Here is a 13,352-nt window from a genome sequence, read left to right as displayed (position 1 = left end):
TATCATTCACAGACAGTTATTGTTTTACTCTGATGCTTTTGAAAATATGTTTCATCTTCAGAGAGATTCATGGAAAGTCCTCTGACACCTGCTATAGAATATAGTTTTCTGAAAAACTTTCACATTATAAAACTGAGCTGGGAAAGAAATTCCAGAACTCTAATGGAGAAAATGATGGCTCCATAAAACTGGTAACAGAATATCAAGATCAAAATTGATTCCATGGGAGTGAGAGAATTGATGAGGATGAGTATAACTTTTATGACTTCTTGTTTGAAATACTTCTGATTTTTTTATTTTGTTTTTCCAGATTTGAGGAAACCCTTTCCTCTCTTCTCTTAAGCAAACTATGACTTATAGCAATTAAGTAAATTAAGCCTTTGTAAGTAGAATTGAAACAGTTGTTTTTTTCTCCCTACCTGATGCCTCCAGAATTTGGAACCTCCTGATACGTGACTGTTCTTATTTTCATGGCAACAGTTATTTGCGTAAGTCCAATAAGAACCTGTCCTCCTTATAATAGGACACAATTGGAAATATTGGTTATGTTACCAAGGCTTTGACTGGAATGTCATAGTTGAGAGAAACAGGCATAGACTCAGATATGACCAGACAGCTTTTAGGAGCCATGGTTGACTTTATGGAATAAAACCACTTGAAATTCTCCTGGTACCTCACTTATAGGGTTCCCAACAAGCTTACCTGGTGAGTAAGGAAGGATTCTGGCTCATCCCCACACCACACCCCATCCTCTCTGCTCCCCTAGCACATTCCCAAGGTTCCTGGCCCAGGATGTTCATCCTCCAGAGCTGCCCAGCTCACCACTCAGACTTGCCCCTCACAGGCCTTTTTGGGGAACATCTGCCACTGATTTTCTCTGCTGTTCCTCCTGCTCACATCTAGACCTGGCTCCCCCAGGCCTGTCAGCTCCCCGAGGCTGGGCTCAGACAGGACCAGCAGTTCTCAATCGGGGGCCATTCTGTAGTGTCTGGAGGGGTCATGAAGAATGTATTCCCTAATAGCAGGAAACACAGTGAGTAGAGGTCTGTGCAAGCAAAGACGAGACCTCCAGCGAGGGCAAAGAGCAGGAGATAAGAATGGGTGAGGGAGAGAGGGAGGTGAGGTCAGCCAACCCTGGCCATTCCCCTGCTTAGCTGACCCCATCAGGATTCCCTGGGGATGTCCCTGGAGCAGGAACGGCAGCCACCCAGGGTGGGTGCTCAGGTGGGGCACCACCAGAGAAAGGCTGTTCTTGGCCCCAGTGGATAGGACGCCCCTTCCCCTGCACATCCCGGGCTCCGGGGGCCTCTGGGGGGCCTTTGCCCACGTGGTGCCCTCTCCACCTTCACCTAGACTAGACCTCAACCCCCGTTTGAGAGAAGCCATCCCTGTCACTTCAGGAGGGACGTGCTCCCCTGTGAGAAGCTCTCCCAGCCCTGACCCTTTCCTGGGCTGGCTTCCTCCCCCCAGGAATGATGTCCCTGTGTGAGGCTCTGTTCAAAGGCCAATGTCATCCCCCAGCCTGCGAGTTCTGTGGGGGAGGAAGGGGTCATCTCAGTCACTGCTGGGTCCCAGAACAGCCCGCCCAGAGCTGGGCACCGGCCAGATGCTCAGAAGGGAGCAGAGGCTCCATAGCAGGAGCTGAGGCCACGGGGAGGCCACCAGGAGAACCCGGGCTCTCGAGTCAGGCCAAAAGGCAAATTCCAGGTCCTGTGCTTTCTGCCGTGGGATCCTGGGGGACTCACGTCACCCCTGGGCCTGGCTCCCTCATACGTGAAAAGGGGCCATGAACACACCGACTCCCATCCACTGTAGGGGCACAGGGATCTGACACAAAGGGACTGTCATTTGCTTCTGGCCCCGCACTGAGGGCCAAAGATGGGCTTTGCCACTGTGGCCTGCACCAAGACATGTTCACTGCTGCTGTGACATGTGACACATGTGGAAACCAAGGCTCAGGGGGGTGGAGCCACGGGGTTCCCAAGGCCCAGCTGTTGCTGCTGACCTTCTTCTGTCCTCAGCACTGACCCAGCCCAGAGGGCCCTGTATGATGAGTGTCTGAGGGAAGAAGAGACCTTGTGAGAATTGAGGGCAAAAGTGTCACTGGTGGCTCTTTCTCGCCCACGATGTCATGTTGCCTGAAATTTCGAAACCGCTCCTGCCCTGACCCTTCTCAGACGGGAGAACAGGGGTCCCGGGAAGGAGCGGATGTGCATGGACAGCTGGGATGGCCAGGTGACCAACCTCCGGCCCTGCCCTCTTACCTGACCCCACCAGCACGTCCGGGTTCCCCAGGGTGACGACGGCTGTGAAGTCGGAACCCCGGTACTCCCCATCCACCTGCCAGTTCACGAACTTCGACTGCTGCGTCTGTGGGGAGCAGGGTGTGAGGCCAGCCTGGGCTCGGGGGGCTGGGGGGACAGCCGACTCGGCGCCCACTCACCTGGATGGCCATCTTGGACCTGAACCCGGGGCCCAGCTGGTGAATGACCTGAGCATTGAGGCTGCCGCTGTTGTCCATGTCCCCCACCAGCACGGGGAACGCCTGTGGGCAGAGGGCCAGGTCAGGGGCCGACGTCTAGCATTACGTCTAAGTTCATGGGCGATGGGCCTAGGTCAGAAAGCCTCAGCCTGAGGTCCCCTCCTCCAGGAAGCCCCCTGGCCACCTAGGCTGAGTTAGGTTCCCCTCTGGGCTCCCACGGCCTTTGGGTGCCCCCATTTCACTTCTGCCCAGCCTGGGTTGTAAATGTCCGGGGACAGGACTGTTCCTTCTCCCCTCTAGACCCTGTGCCCCATGGTCATGTCAGTCAAAGCTGTGTCCCAGCACCATGTGGCACAGGGCTGGGCTCAGCATGGGGACAAAGAAGGTGTGTTGAATAAATCAATTTCTTCAACAGAAACAGTCCAGTCTCTATAAGCAGAGACCCAATTCAGTCCCAACTCCACTGCGTCCCGCCCCAGCCGCCCTCCAGACCTGAGGTTCTGCCCCTACCTGGCTGACCCAGCCTCTGCAACTGCCTGAGGCCCCCTCTCAAGCGCACATATGACAGTCTCTCCCTTGGTCCCCTCTTCCTGTGGCGCTCCAGCGCCCCCTAGAGAACGTCCCAATGCCGACTTCGGCATGGAACCCCCCCAGGATCTACAGCCCAGCCCTGACCCTCTAGTCATCACTGTCTGGTGGTCACCCCAGTGTCCCCAGCCTCACCCAGCACAGGGCTGGGCAGACAGCAGGGGAGCAGGAGGAAGGAATGACCCCGTCCCAATGCACCTTGGACACAGGGTCCCCACCCCTAGACACCCTCAGCTCCCTCTGCAGCCTGGCCCTCTACTGTTGGAGCCTTGTTCTCCTGGCGTCCGGCTCCACACGTGTTAGAAAGAAGAGACACCAATGAATGACAATAGACGCCTCACCTCAGTGGGACTCAGCTGCTTTGTCCCCACGTACGTGACCCCGAAGTGGTAGTTGGACTCCCCAATTGTGCTGAGGGCGACTGTGTGGTTCACCTGGAGAAGAGCGAGGGCTGTGGGGACCCCAATACACCCCGCTGAGTCCACCCCAGCACAGCTACCCCCCAGCTTGGGATGCGGACACCTGCCAGCCTGGCTCCCCGATCAGGGAGCAAAAGCCAGGCGTCTCTGGGCTGGGCAGGGGGTGAAGACGGGGTGGTGTGGCCTGAGTAGATGACCCTCAGAGAAAAGATGTGCTGGGGGCGGAGCTGCAAACCTGGCCCTACTCCTGCCTGGACATCAAGGGGGGACGGGCATCTGTGGACTCTGGGTCCCCAAATGCTACCCTGGCCCCCAGTGAGGAGTCGGTCTAGCTGCGTCTCTGAGCCTTTTCATGTCCCATGGAGCCCAGCCATTTGGGGAGGAGGAGGGGCTGTGCGTGCCGATTCAGGGGGATGGCTGGCATGACTCTGGAGGGCAAGGGCACCAGCAAGGCTCACCTGGAAGTGGTTACTCAACCCTTTGTTGACCCTGACCTTGACACCTTCCATCTGAATGAGAAACAGCTCTGAGGAGGGAAACGCTGTCTCCCTGCACACACACACACACACCCACACACGTGCGCGCGCACACGCATACACACACACCCAACTCTCACCCATTCCTTCCCTACCCTCCCAGCTCGCCCTTCTCCAGAGCCCCACAAGCAACACAATCCGGGCTCTGCCGGTTGCCAGCTGTGTGACTTTGGGCGAATAACCCAGCTCTCTGTACATCCCGTTTCTTGATCCACAAAACTGGGAAGTAGGCTGCACTGACACCATTGTTCGGTGATGCAACAAGCTACTACCATACCCCGGAAGTACTGGGGACAGTCTCCGGCCCACGGTGGGTCCCATATTAGAGCCGACTGCTCTGACGGGCCACACAGAGCGCTCAAACACTGTCACCTTCCCAGCAGCCTGTGACATGAATCCCAGCTCTTTCAAGACGACAAAGCCGAGGTTCACAGTTGAGGTGGGCAGTGAAGCCACACAGGGACAACCGGAGGAGGTGGGATTTGTCCTGGTCCCTCCAGGGTGTGGGAACCTCGGAGCCACGGGGTTAGGGGAGGCCGAACGCCTGGACCCAGGAGGGGCCCCAGTGCCACCCGGCCCAGGCTGTCGGCTTTGGCCTCACAAGCTGCTGGCAGAGCAGGTGCAGCAGCCTCTCTGGGTGATGGAGGGTCATCTCTGTCCAGCCGCCTCCCTCCCTGACCATGTGTGTGTTTGTGTGTGTGGAGGGGCAGACGGGGCTTCCGGTCCTGTCTGCAGGGTCAGGGGTGTCAGTTTCTCTGGGCCCCAGGTGGCAAAGGGACAGCTCCTCGTCCTCCAGCTTCAGAGGCCTGAGACACAGGGCACCCCGCCCCCACCCCTCTCCCCACCTGAGTCAGACCCCAGCCGGGCCCCCGAGGCCCAGGAGTGCTGGAGCCCAGGCCCTTCTCCCCCTCAGACACAGTCATTGATTCTGAAGCCTGTCCAGGTACTTCAGTTCTTCCGGAAGCTTCTGATAGCTCTGACCTTCCCATCATGAAGAGGTGCTCACACCCCATCATGCCCTGCTCCTTTAGGAAGCTGCGAAGACCTCGGAGTCCCAGCTCAGTGTCCCCAGCCCTGCACTCAGAGACAGCGTCATCTGTGTCCACAGCTGGCAGGGACAAAGTCCTCTGCAGCCACTCTGGCAGGACGAGCTGGGGCGAGTGACCCAAGACCCTGCCCTCCTGCTGAGGGAAGGCCTGTGATGCCCCTCTAAGGTGCAGTCCTGGGCTGTGTGATCCTGGGCCAGGCCCTTTCCCTCTCTGAGCGGGGTCCAGGCAGCAGCCAGGCTTGAGAACCCCGTGGTTGGTGTCGTTCTTCTGCGCTGACCCTGCCGCGCCTCCTACCGGCCGCTGTGGGAACGTCGGCCGGATGGAAAGGGCCCAGGAGGCCGCAGAAACAGCAGGAAAAGCAAGGCCTCCCACTTCACTTGGTTTTTTATGTATATTTTTTGTTCTTGTTTTTGTCTTTTTCTGTAAAATGTCCGGGTTCTTCCATAACTTATAAACATGATTTCTACCGAGGAGGGGGGGAGGGAAGGCGGGCGGGCGGAGTGACCGGGGCTGGCAGCTCCTCTCCTTGCTGCCCCCCGGGGCCGGGCCCAGGGCCCTTGGGGGACGGGGACACCCCAACACCTCCCTGAGGTTTGTGGCCCCTCTGCCCCTGGTGCCCAGAACCCCATGTCCTCAACTCTGGAGACCCTTCGGGGACCCCAGCCCCCTGGGCACATGGCCCCTGCTGCTCCCGATCCTGGAGCCGGTTCCAGAGTCCCCCTCAGCTGCTGGGGTGGCGGATCCCCTCCTTTCCGCTGCCCCCGGACCTGAGGAGGAGGGAAGGGAGGGGGGGATCTGGAGGAGGAAGGGCGTGGCGGCGAGGTGGGGGGCTCAGCCGATGGTGAGGCCGAAGCCGCACTGGAACTTGTTTTTCCGGTGGTTCAGGAAGGCCCCGAGGGCCAGCGTCAGGGGCAGCGGGGGCAGCTTCTTCTCCAGGGTGGCGCCCACGATCCAGTTGCTGTCCACGGAGCCTGGGGGGATGGCCGGGGTGAGAGCCCTGCCAGGCCACCTCAGACACCACCAGCCAGACTGCCTGCCTGTAGCCCCCTGCCCACGCTGTTCCCGCCACCCGGAACCCTCTTCCCTCCCCAGGTACCCCAGCCCTGGGAGCACCTGGTTCCTTCCTCCTCCTCCCCCTCAGCTCTCAGCTCACAGAACCCTCCTCCTCCAGGAAGCCCTACAGCCCCCATGGCTCCCCAATTTTCCCTCTGTCCACACGAGGTCATCATTCCTGGGAAGGAGCCTGTCCCCTCCACTGTGAGCCCCCTGAGGACAGGGCTGGGTCTCCACATTGTCCCCAGCCTGCTGAGCACAAGGCTGGGCACAGAGCAGCTGTTCATAATCTGCTAAACTAAAGACCGAAATCTCCTCTGGCGCCCAGAACCTTCCAGAAGTGTGAGTGCACCGAGTAGTCCCCACACCCTGGAAAAGGGCGACCATTCATTTCACAGGGGCAGAGCAGCAGTCAACCTAGACCCCAAACCCTCAGATACGAAGCTGAGGGCACAGCCAGGGTTCCAGAGGTGGCAGGCAGGCCCGAGAGGCAGAGGCCCTGGGCCCCATGACCATCTTCAGAAGCCCAGCCCAGCTGACCAAAGCGGCCTTCTGGGTGGTCTTCACACCTCCAAACTGAGGACCACGGAGGTCCCAGAAGCAACTGAAGGCCGAAGACTAGAGCCAGTCAGCCTGGGAGAAGGTTCTGGATCTCGCCGTGACCGCACAACCTCCAGGAGCCTCAGTTCGCACTAACGCGAGATGGGGGAGATGGGCTCCAAGTTGCCCTCCACTTAGGACACAGGCAAGAGAGGCTGAGGGCAGGGAGGGGAGGGGCTGCTGGTGGGGCAGGAGGGGTGAGGAGGGGGCAAAGCTCGGGTCCAGCGCCCACCTTCTAAAAAGCGCGTCCCAGGGTCTGCAAGCCCCCCCCAGTCCCAGCCTGCCGCCCTCTACTGTCCCCTGTGGCCTGTACCCCACTCAGAGCTGAGTCCCCTCTCGCCCGCTGTCCGCAATGGGACTGAGGCCTGTACCTTTGAAGAGCAGGTGGGCCTTGGGCAGGTCCAGCTGGTACCCGAAGGAGACACTCGTGTCCTGCATCCTCGTGCTGGCCTCAAACTCCACGCCTACCTGCAGCTGGAGGGGCCGGGCGGCAGAGTCAGCTTCCTGGCTGCACGCCCGGGGACACCAGGCCCAGGACGTGTGTCCTCGTGGCCCGGCCGGACTAGCTCACCTGGTCACTGGCTTTGTGGTAGTATGTGGCGTGCATGCCCGCCTGGCCCAGCGTGACGGTCGCCAACCAGTTGTTCACTGTGAGGGAGCAGGGTGGGGGTGGGAGCAGGTCACCAAGGGGACGTTGGCCTCTGGGAACCAGATTCCCCCTCTTCCCACAGACCCAGGGGTCCGGGCCCCAGCCCCTCCTCCCTCAGACCCAGGAGTCCAGGCCTCCAGCCCCTCCTCCCTCAGACCCAGGAGTCCAGGCCTCCAGCCCCTCCTACCTCAGACCCAGGGGTCCGGGCCCCAACCCCTCCTCCCTCAGACCCGGGGGTCCGGGCCCCAACCCCTCCTCCCTCAGACCCGGGGGTCCGGGCCCCAGCCCCTCCTCCCTCAGACCCAGGAGTCCAGGTCCCCAGCCCCTCCTCCCTCAGACCTAACAGTCCAGGCCCCCAGCTCCTCTTCCCTCAGACCTAGGGTTCTGGTCCCAGCCCTGACTCGGGCCCCGGCCCCGGCTCACATGTGTATTTCCCAGCTAGAGACATGACGGTGCCCTCCTCCCCGGGCCGCCGGTGGTAGACCAGCTCTCCACCCAGAGCCAGACACGGCGTGATGCTCTGCAGGTAGTGCGCCACGAGGATCCCTGCGGGCGAGAGGGCGGGACGTTCCTGGGCCACGTGGTTTCTGTCCAGCAGACCCCTGCTCCCAGCAGCCTTCCAGGCTCAACCCTGCTGCAGGCTCTGGGCTGCCCTCAGGCCCCGCCCCTGCTCCTGTCTTGAGCACTTCCCAGGGCTCTCAGGTCAGCCTCTCCGCCCCGGGATCCTCACGTGCTCTGCACATCCCCGTGTGGCCAGCATTCATTTCCCATCATTACAGAGGAGGCTGATGGATGGAGGTCGAGGCAGGAGGGGAGACAGGGCAAGAAAAATCCTGCGGCCATTCAAACCCCAGCCACAGCCCAGGCCCGGGGAGTAACCGCGGGCCAGTGCTGTCACATCTCTGCAAAAGACCGCCTCTCGAGGCTGTGAGGACCACGAAGGAGGAGATGTGGGCACAGCATCCAGAGCGTGTGGAGCACATAGCTGGCGCTCAGTGACCACTGGGATTCGCCCTGTAGAGGTCTCCGTCCTGGCCTTGCCCCTGCTCCCCCAGCCCTACCCTCCTCCCTGCTCTCCTGCCCCAGTCCCACCCTCACCCAGCAACTTCAGCTGAAGCACACAGGGATGTGGTTTCAGCATACACCTGCCCCTGTTCTCCTCTGATCAGAACCATCCATGGCTCCCCAGTGCCCCAGAGGCCCCGGGTGGCTGGTCCGGGATTCCAGATAGAACCACTTCCTCCTCCCTGAACACACCCGGCTGTTCCCTGCGGGCTGCAGGAGCAGAGCTTTCTCTCTCCCTCTCTCTCTCTCTGCCATCAGGCCTGCACACACTGTTCCTGTACCCCGGGGACCTTCCCTCTGCTCAGGCAGCCCAACTCAATATTTGCCCCTGTGTATTTCCTGGATTTGGGTCCTTCTCTGCAGCACGACCCTGGTCAGAGCCACCACCACCATGGGACACTGCAGTCCCCACCCTGATCCCCCTGTAAGGGGCCAGCAGACAGAGCGGCCACTAGGAGGCTGTGAGGACCCAGTCAGAGCGTGGTCCCTACTGCTCAAGTCTCTCTCCAGGTCCCCACATGCAGGCCCTGAGGATGCTGGCTCGTCTCCATGCCACAGCCCACGCTTTCTGCTCCATGAGCACCCCCCAGGCCTGGGCCCAGGATGCTCACCCTCCAGAGTGGCCCAGCTTGCTGCTTCCTTGAGGTCTTTGTGGAGAACCCCTCCCCCTTCCCGTACCTCCAGCTCCACGCCCCGCTCTGGTCTTCCTCCTGCTCACATCCAGCCGCAGCTCCCCCAGGCCCAGGGCCTCCCTAAAGCTGGGCCAGCTCAGGACCAGTGGCTCTCAAAGGGGGGCCATCGTGTAGGGCCTGGAGGGGCCGTGAAGGACCACAGCTCACACGTGCCTGGGAAACGGGGCCCGCCCCTGCAACTGCACGCTTTTCCACACACAAAGGTCCACCACCTCCTCCACAGCCCTGTGAGGGAGCCCAGGTTACAAATGAGGAAACAGAGGCTCTGGAGGAGTGGAAGTCGCCTCCATGGAAGGGCAGCCAGCGGCACAGTTGGCACCTGAACCTCTTTCTTGTTCATGATGTCATGTTGCCTGAAATTTCGAAACCGCTCCTGCCCTGACCCTTCTCAGACGGGAGAACAGGGGTCCCGGGAAGGAGCGGATGTGCATGGACAGCTGGGATGGCCAGGTGACCAACCTCCGGCCCTGCCCTCTTACCTGACCCCACCAGCACGTCCGGGTTCCCCAGGGTGACGGCAGCTGTGAAGTCGGAGCCCCGGTACTCCCCATCCACCTGCCAGTTCACGAACTTCGACTGCTGCGTCTGTGGGGAGCAGGGTGTGAGGCCAGCCTGGGCTCGGGGGGCTGGGGGGACAGCCGACTCGGCGCCCACTCACCTGGATGGCCATCTTGGACCTGAGCCCGGGGCCCAGCTGGTGAATGACCTGAGCATTGAGGCTGCCGCTGTTGTCCATGTCCCCCACCAGCACGGGGAACGCCTGTGGGCAGAGGGCCAGGTCAGGGGCCGATGTCTAGCATTACGTCTAAGTTCATGGGCGATGGGCCTAGGTCAGAAAGCCTCAGCCTGAGGTCCCCTCCTCCAGGAAGCCCCCTGGCCACCTAGGCTGAGTTAGGTTCCCCTCTGGGCTCCCACGGCCTTTGGGTGCCCCCATTTCACTTCTGCCCAGCCTGGGTTGTAAATGTCCGGGGACAGGACTGTTCCTTCTCCCCTCTAGACCCTGTGCCCCATGGTCATGTCAGTCAAAGCTGTGTCCCAGCACCATGTGGCACAGGGCTGGGCTCAGCATGGGGACAAAGAAGGTGTGTTGAATAAATCAATTTCTTCAACAGAAACAGTCCAGTCTCTATAAGCAGAGACCCAATTCAGTCCCAACTCCACTGCGTCCCGCCCCAGCCGCCCTCCAGACCTGAGGTTCTGCCCCTACCTGGCTGACCCAGCCTCTGCAACTGCCTGAGGCCCCCTCTCAAGCGCACATATGACAGTCTCTCCCTTGGTCCCCTCTTCCTGTGGCGCTCCAGCGCCCCCTAGAGAACGTCCCAATGCCGACTTCGGCATGGAACCCCCCCAGGATCTACAGCCCAGCCCTGACCCTCTAGTCATCACTGTCTGGTGGTCACCCCAGTGTCCCCAGCCTCACCCAGCACAGGGCTGGGCAGACAGCAGGGGAGCAGGAGGAAGGAATGACCCCGTCCCAATGCACCTTGGACACAGGGTCCCCACCCCTAGACACCCTCAGCTCCCTCTGCAGCCTGGCCCTCTACTGTTGGAGCCTTGTTCTCCTGGCGTCCGGCTCCACACGTGTTAGAAAGAAGAGACACCAATGAATGACAATAGACGCCTCACCTCAGTGGGACTCAGCTGCTTTGTCCCCACGTACGTGACCCCGAAGTGGTAGTTGGACTCCCCAATTGTGCTGAGGGCGACTGTGTGGTTCACCTGGAGAAGAGCGAGGGCTGTGGGGACCCCAATACACCCCGCTGAGTCCACCCCAGCACAGCTACCCCCCAGCTTGGGATGCGGACACCTGCCAGCCTGGCTCCCCGATCAGGGAGCAAAAGCCAGGCGTCTCTGGGCTGGGCAGGGGGTGAAGACGGGGTGGTGTGGCCTGAGTAGATGACTCTCAGAGAAAAGATGTGCTGGGGGCGGAGCTGCAAACCTGGCCCTACTCCTGCCTGGACATCAAGGGGGGACGGGCATCTGTGGACTCTGGGTCCCCAAATGCTACCCTGGCCCCCAGTGAGGAGTCGGTCTAGCTGCGTCTCTGAGCCTTTTCATGTCCCATGGAGCCCAGCCATTTGGGGAGGAGGAGGGGCTGTGCGTGCCGATTCAGGGGGATGGCTGGCATGACTCTGGAGGGCAAGGGCACCAGCAAGGCTCACCTGGAAGTGGTTACTCAACCCTTTGTTGACCGTGAGCTTGACACCTTCCATCTGAATGGGAAACAGCTCTGAGGAGGAGAAACGCTGTCACTCTCCACACACACACACACACACACACAGCCAACTCTCCTCTCTTCCTTCCCTACCCTCTCAGCTCTCCTTTCTCCACAGCCGCACAAGCAGAACACCATACAAAGAACCCTAACCAGTAGACACGGTCAGTACCAGGGCTTTTTTCTGCATCCCAATCCCACTGCCTCCATCTACTCTTCCTGTGACTGTACACAAGTCTCCCTATCTATGTGAAGCTTGTCACGTGTAAGGTGTGACGGTCACCACGTGGAAAAACTGCAAACATTTAACGAGTTAACATCCACGGAATGCCAGAATAGTGCTCAGTAAGTCTCCACGATTTCTGCTATCACAATTAGTCCAACCCAGGATCCAGAAACCTTGGGTCCACCCGCACAGGACTCTTGAAGACACTATGACCTTGGGCCTCAGTTTCCTTCCCGATCGCGAGGAGGCTGGCTTGGCTGATCCCCGGGCCTCCTGAGGTCCCTAAGGCTCTTCTCACCGCTGTGGCATTCCACCCCGAGGTTCCACCGTTCGGTGCCATCATTCTGAGCCCCTAGGCCAACTTTCCCCCAACCGATCCCAACGTCAACCCCTACGCTGTTTCACGACTCCAGGAGCCCGTGCCCGTTCCCAAGGTCCTCAGTGTGCTTCCCTGTCCCCCGAGATCCGGGCCAGCGCGCCCCCCGGGTCCCTCGCCCCTCACCCTTGCACTTCCGGTGGCACTCCTCGAACGTGCCCGGGTTCGGCAGGCAGCCGCAGGCCCCATCGTCCGCGCTCCCTGCGCCGCTGGCGGCCGCAGCCCCCGGCGTCCGCTCCGAGCCTCGACCCGCGCCGGCCCCAGCGCCCAGGCCGCCCCCGAGCTGCGGCAGCGTGAAGCCGGGAGGAGAGGGCGGCGGCGGCGGCAGTCCCACGAGGGCGGGCGCGGGCGGCGGCGGCGGCCCCGCGGGCGGAGAGCTAGCGGCCAACACGTTCCCCATGGTCGCCTGCAAGGGGAAAGGTCAGAGGGCGGAGGTCAGGCTGGCGCACCCCAGGCCGAGTCCCCCGGCAACCCCCACCCTGCTCCGGGCCCCGGTCTCACTGGCTGCAGCGCCTGCTCCCGGCCTGGGCTCCGCTCCCACCCCGTGCGCCACGCGCAACCGAACCCGCTGCTGCCGCCGCCGCCACCATCGCCCCGCCCCGCCTGTCCCATTGGCTCAGCAAGGCCTGGGCTCCGCCCACCGGCTTCAGGCCTGCCTTTACTATTGGTGTCTTGCATGAGGGTCCCACCCACTTCTTTGGAACAGCCTTTTCTATTGGTTCCCACTCATACGCCAATCAAGGCACACCTACCCGCTCTTTCCGTTGGCTCGCATCACCCGTACCTATTGGCTCAAGACGCCGCGGGTCCCGGTGCTCGCCCGCCACTGGTCTGTGCTTCGCACTTTGCAACGCCCACTGCCTCATCGTCTCCGCCCCTTTCCAGAAGGCCCCCCCGCCTTCGACTCCGCCCCGCGGCGAAGTTGCCATGTTAAGTGGTCGGTTTTGGCCCTTGCACAATCCTGATTGGCTCCGGCAGGTACAGGGTCCCACCCTGATGACGTAATCAGCCTCGTCCGCTCATTGGCTAACGTGCCAGGGTCGAGGGACACAGATAAAGGTAGGTTGCACGGCAGAGGCTGCTAGGCAGCAAGGTCAGGCCTCGAGTCCCACCAGGCACCGCGGCAGTGGGGCAGGCCCCTAGTCCGGAGTGGGCGACCGAAAACCGGAAGTGCTGGCCCTTCCCACAGTGCCTTGGGAGAATTCTAATCGGTTATGTGAACCCTGTCCTGCTTTTTGTTACCCACAATGCTGCTTACTTGTTCAGCGCGGCGGTTGCCGTAGGCCCACCCCTTTTGTTACCCATCATGCCTCTGCCCTCTGCTCCCGCCCCCTCGCGTCGCTGAGGCTTCTCTCCTGGGCCCATTCATTCCTGTCCCATTACCCAGCATGCCTCTGCCCAT

The 13,352-nt window shown here is 61.0% G+C and overlaps 2 protein-coding genes across 3 annotated transcripts in view; both read right to left on the bottom strand.

Annotated features, from left to right (window-relative positions):
* LOC123281166 (mitochondrial import receptor subunit TOM40 homolog) overlaps window positions 1-5,066 on the bottom strand; it is a 30,588-nt gene extending 25,522 nt beyond the window's left edge. Inside the window, exons 1-4 of one of the 2 annotated variants that reach the window (XM_070498882.1) lie at window positions 4,871-5,066; window positions 3,412-3,504; window positions 2,444-2,545; window positions 2,265-2,370 (exon numbers count right to left, since the gene is read on the bottom strand). In XM_070498882.1, coding sequence (XP_070354983.1) covers window positions 2,265-2,370; window positions 2,444-2,545; window positions 3,412-3,504; window positions 4,871-5,041 — 472 coding nt within the window. In that variant the 5' untranslated portion in view covers window positions 5,042-5,066. Of the gene's footprint in view, window positions 1-2,264; window positions 2,371-2,443; window positions 2,546-3,411; window positions 3,505-3,947; window positions 4,419-4,870 lie in introns of those variants that run through there. The other variant, XM_044759594.2, reaches the window with a different exon arrangement.
* A 380-nt stretch (window positions 5,067-5,446) lies between these two features.
* LOC106838857 (mitochondrial import receptor subunit TOM40 homolog) lies at window positions 5,447-12,561 on the bottom strand. The gene is made up of 10 exons (XM_044759593.2): window positions 12,452-12,561; window positions 12,077-12,356; window positions 11,296-11,363; window positions 10,760-10,852; window positions 9,792-9,893; window positions 9,613-9,718; window positions 7,800-7,922; window positions 7,299-7,375; window positions 7,099-7,201; window positions 5,447-6,045 (listed from the first exon to the last, which is right to left on the bottom strand). The coding sequence occupies exons 2-10, from the start codon at window positions 12,348-12,350 to the stop codon at window positions 5,906-5,908; spliced, it is 1,086 nt and encodes a 361-aa protein (XP_044615528.2). The 5' UTR covers window positions 12,351-12,356; window positions 12,452-12,561; the 3' UTR covers window positions 5,447-5,905.
* Between the last annotated feature and the right edge of the window lie 791 nt (window positions 12,562-13,352).

This window comes from Equus asinus, chromosome 26 (assembly GCF_041296235.1).
Source record: "Equus asinus isolate D_3611 breed Donkey chromosome 26, EquAss-T2T_v2, whole genome shotgun sequence".
In the NCBI taxonomy this organism is placed as follows: domain Eukaryota; kingdom Metazoa; phylum Chordata; class Mammalia; order Perissodactyla; family Equidae; genus Equus; species Equus asinus.
This window is presented reverse-complemented; position numbering and strand designations above follow the sequence as displayed.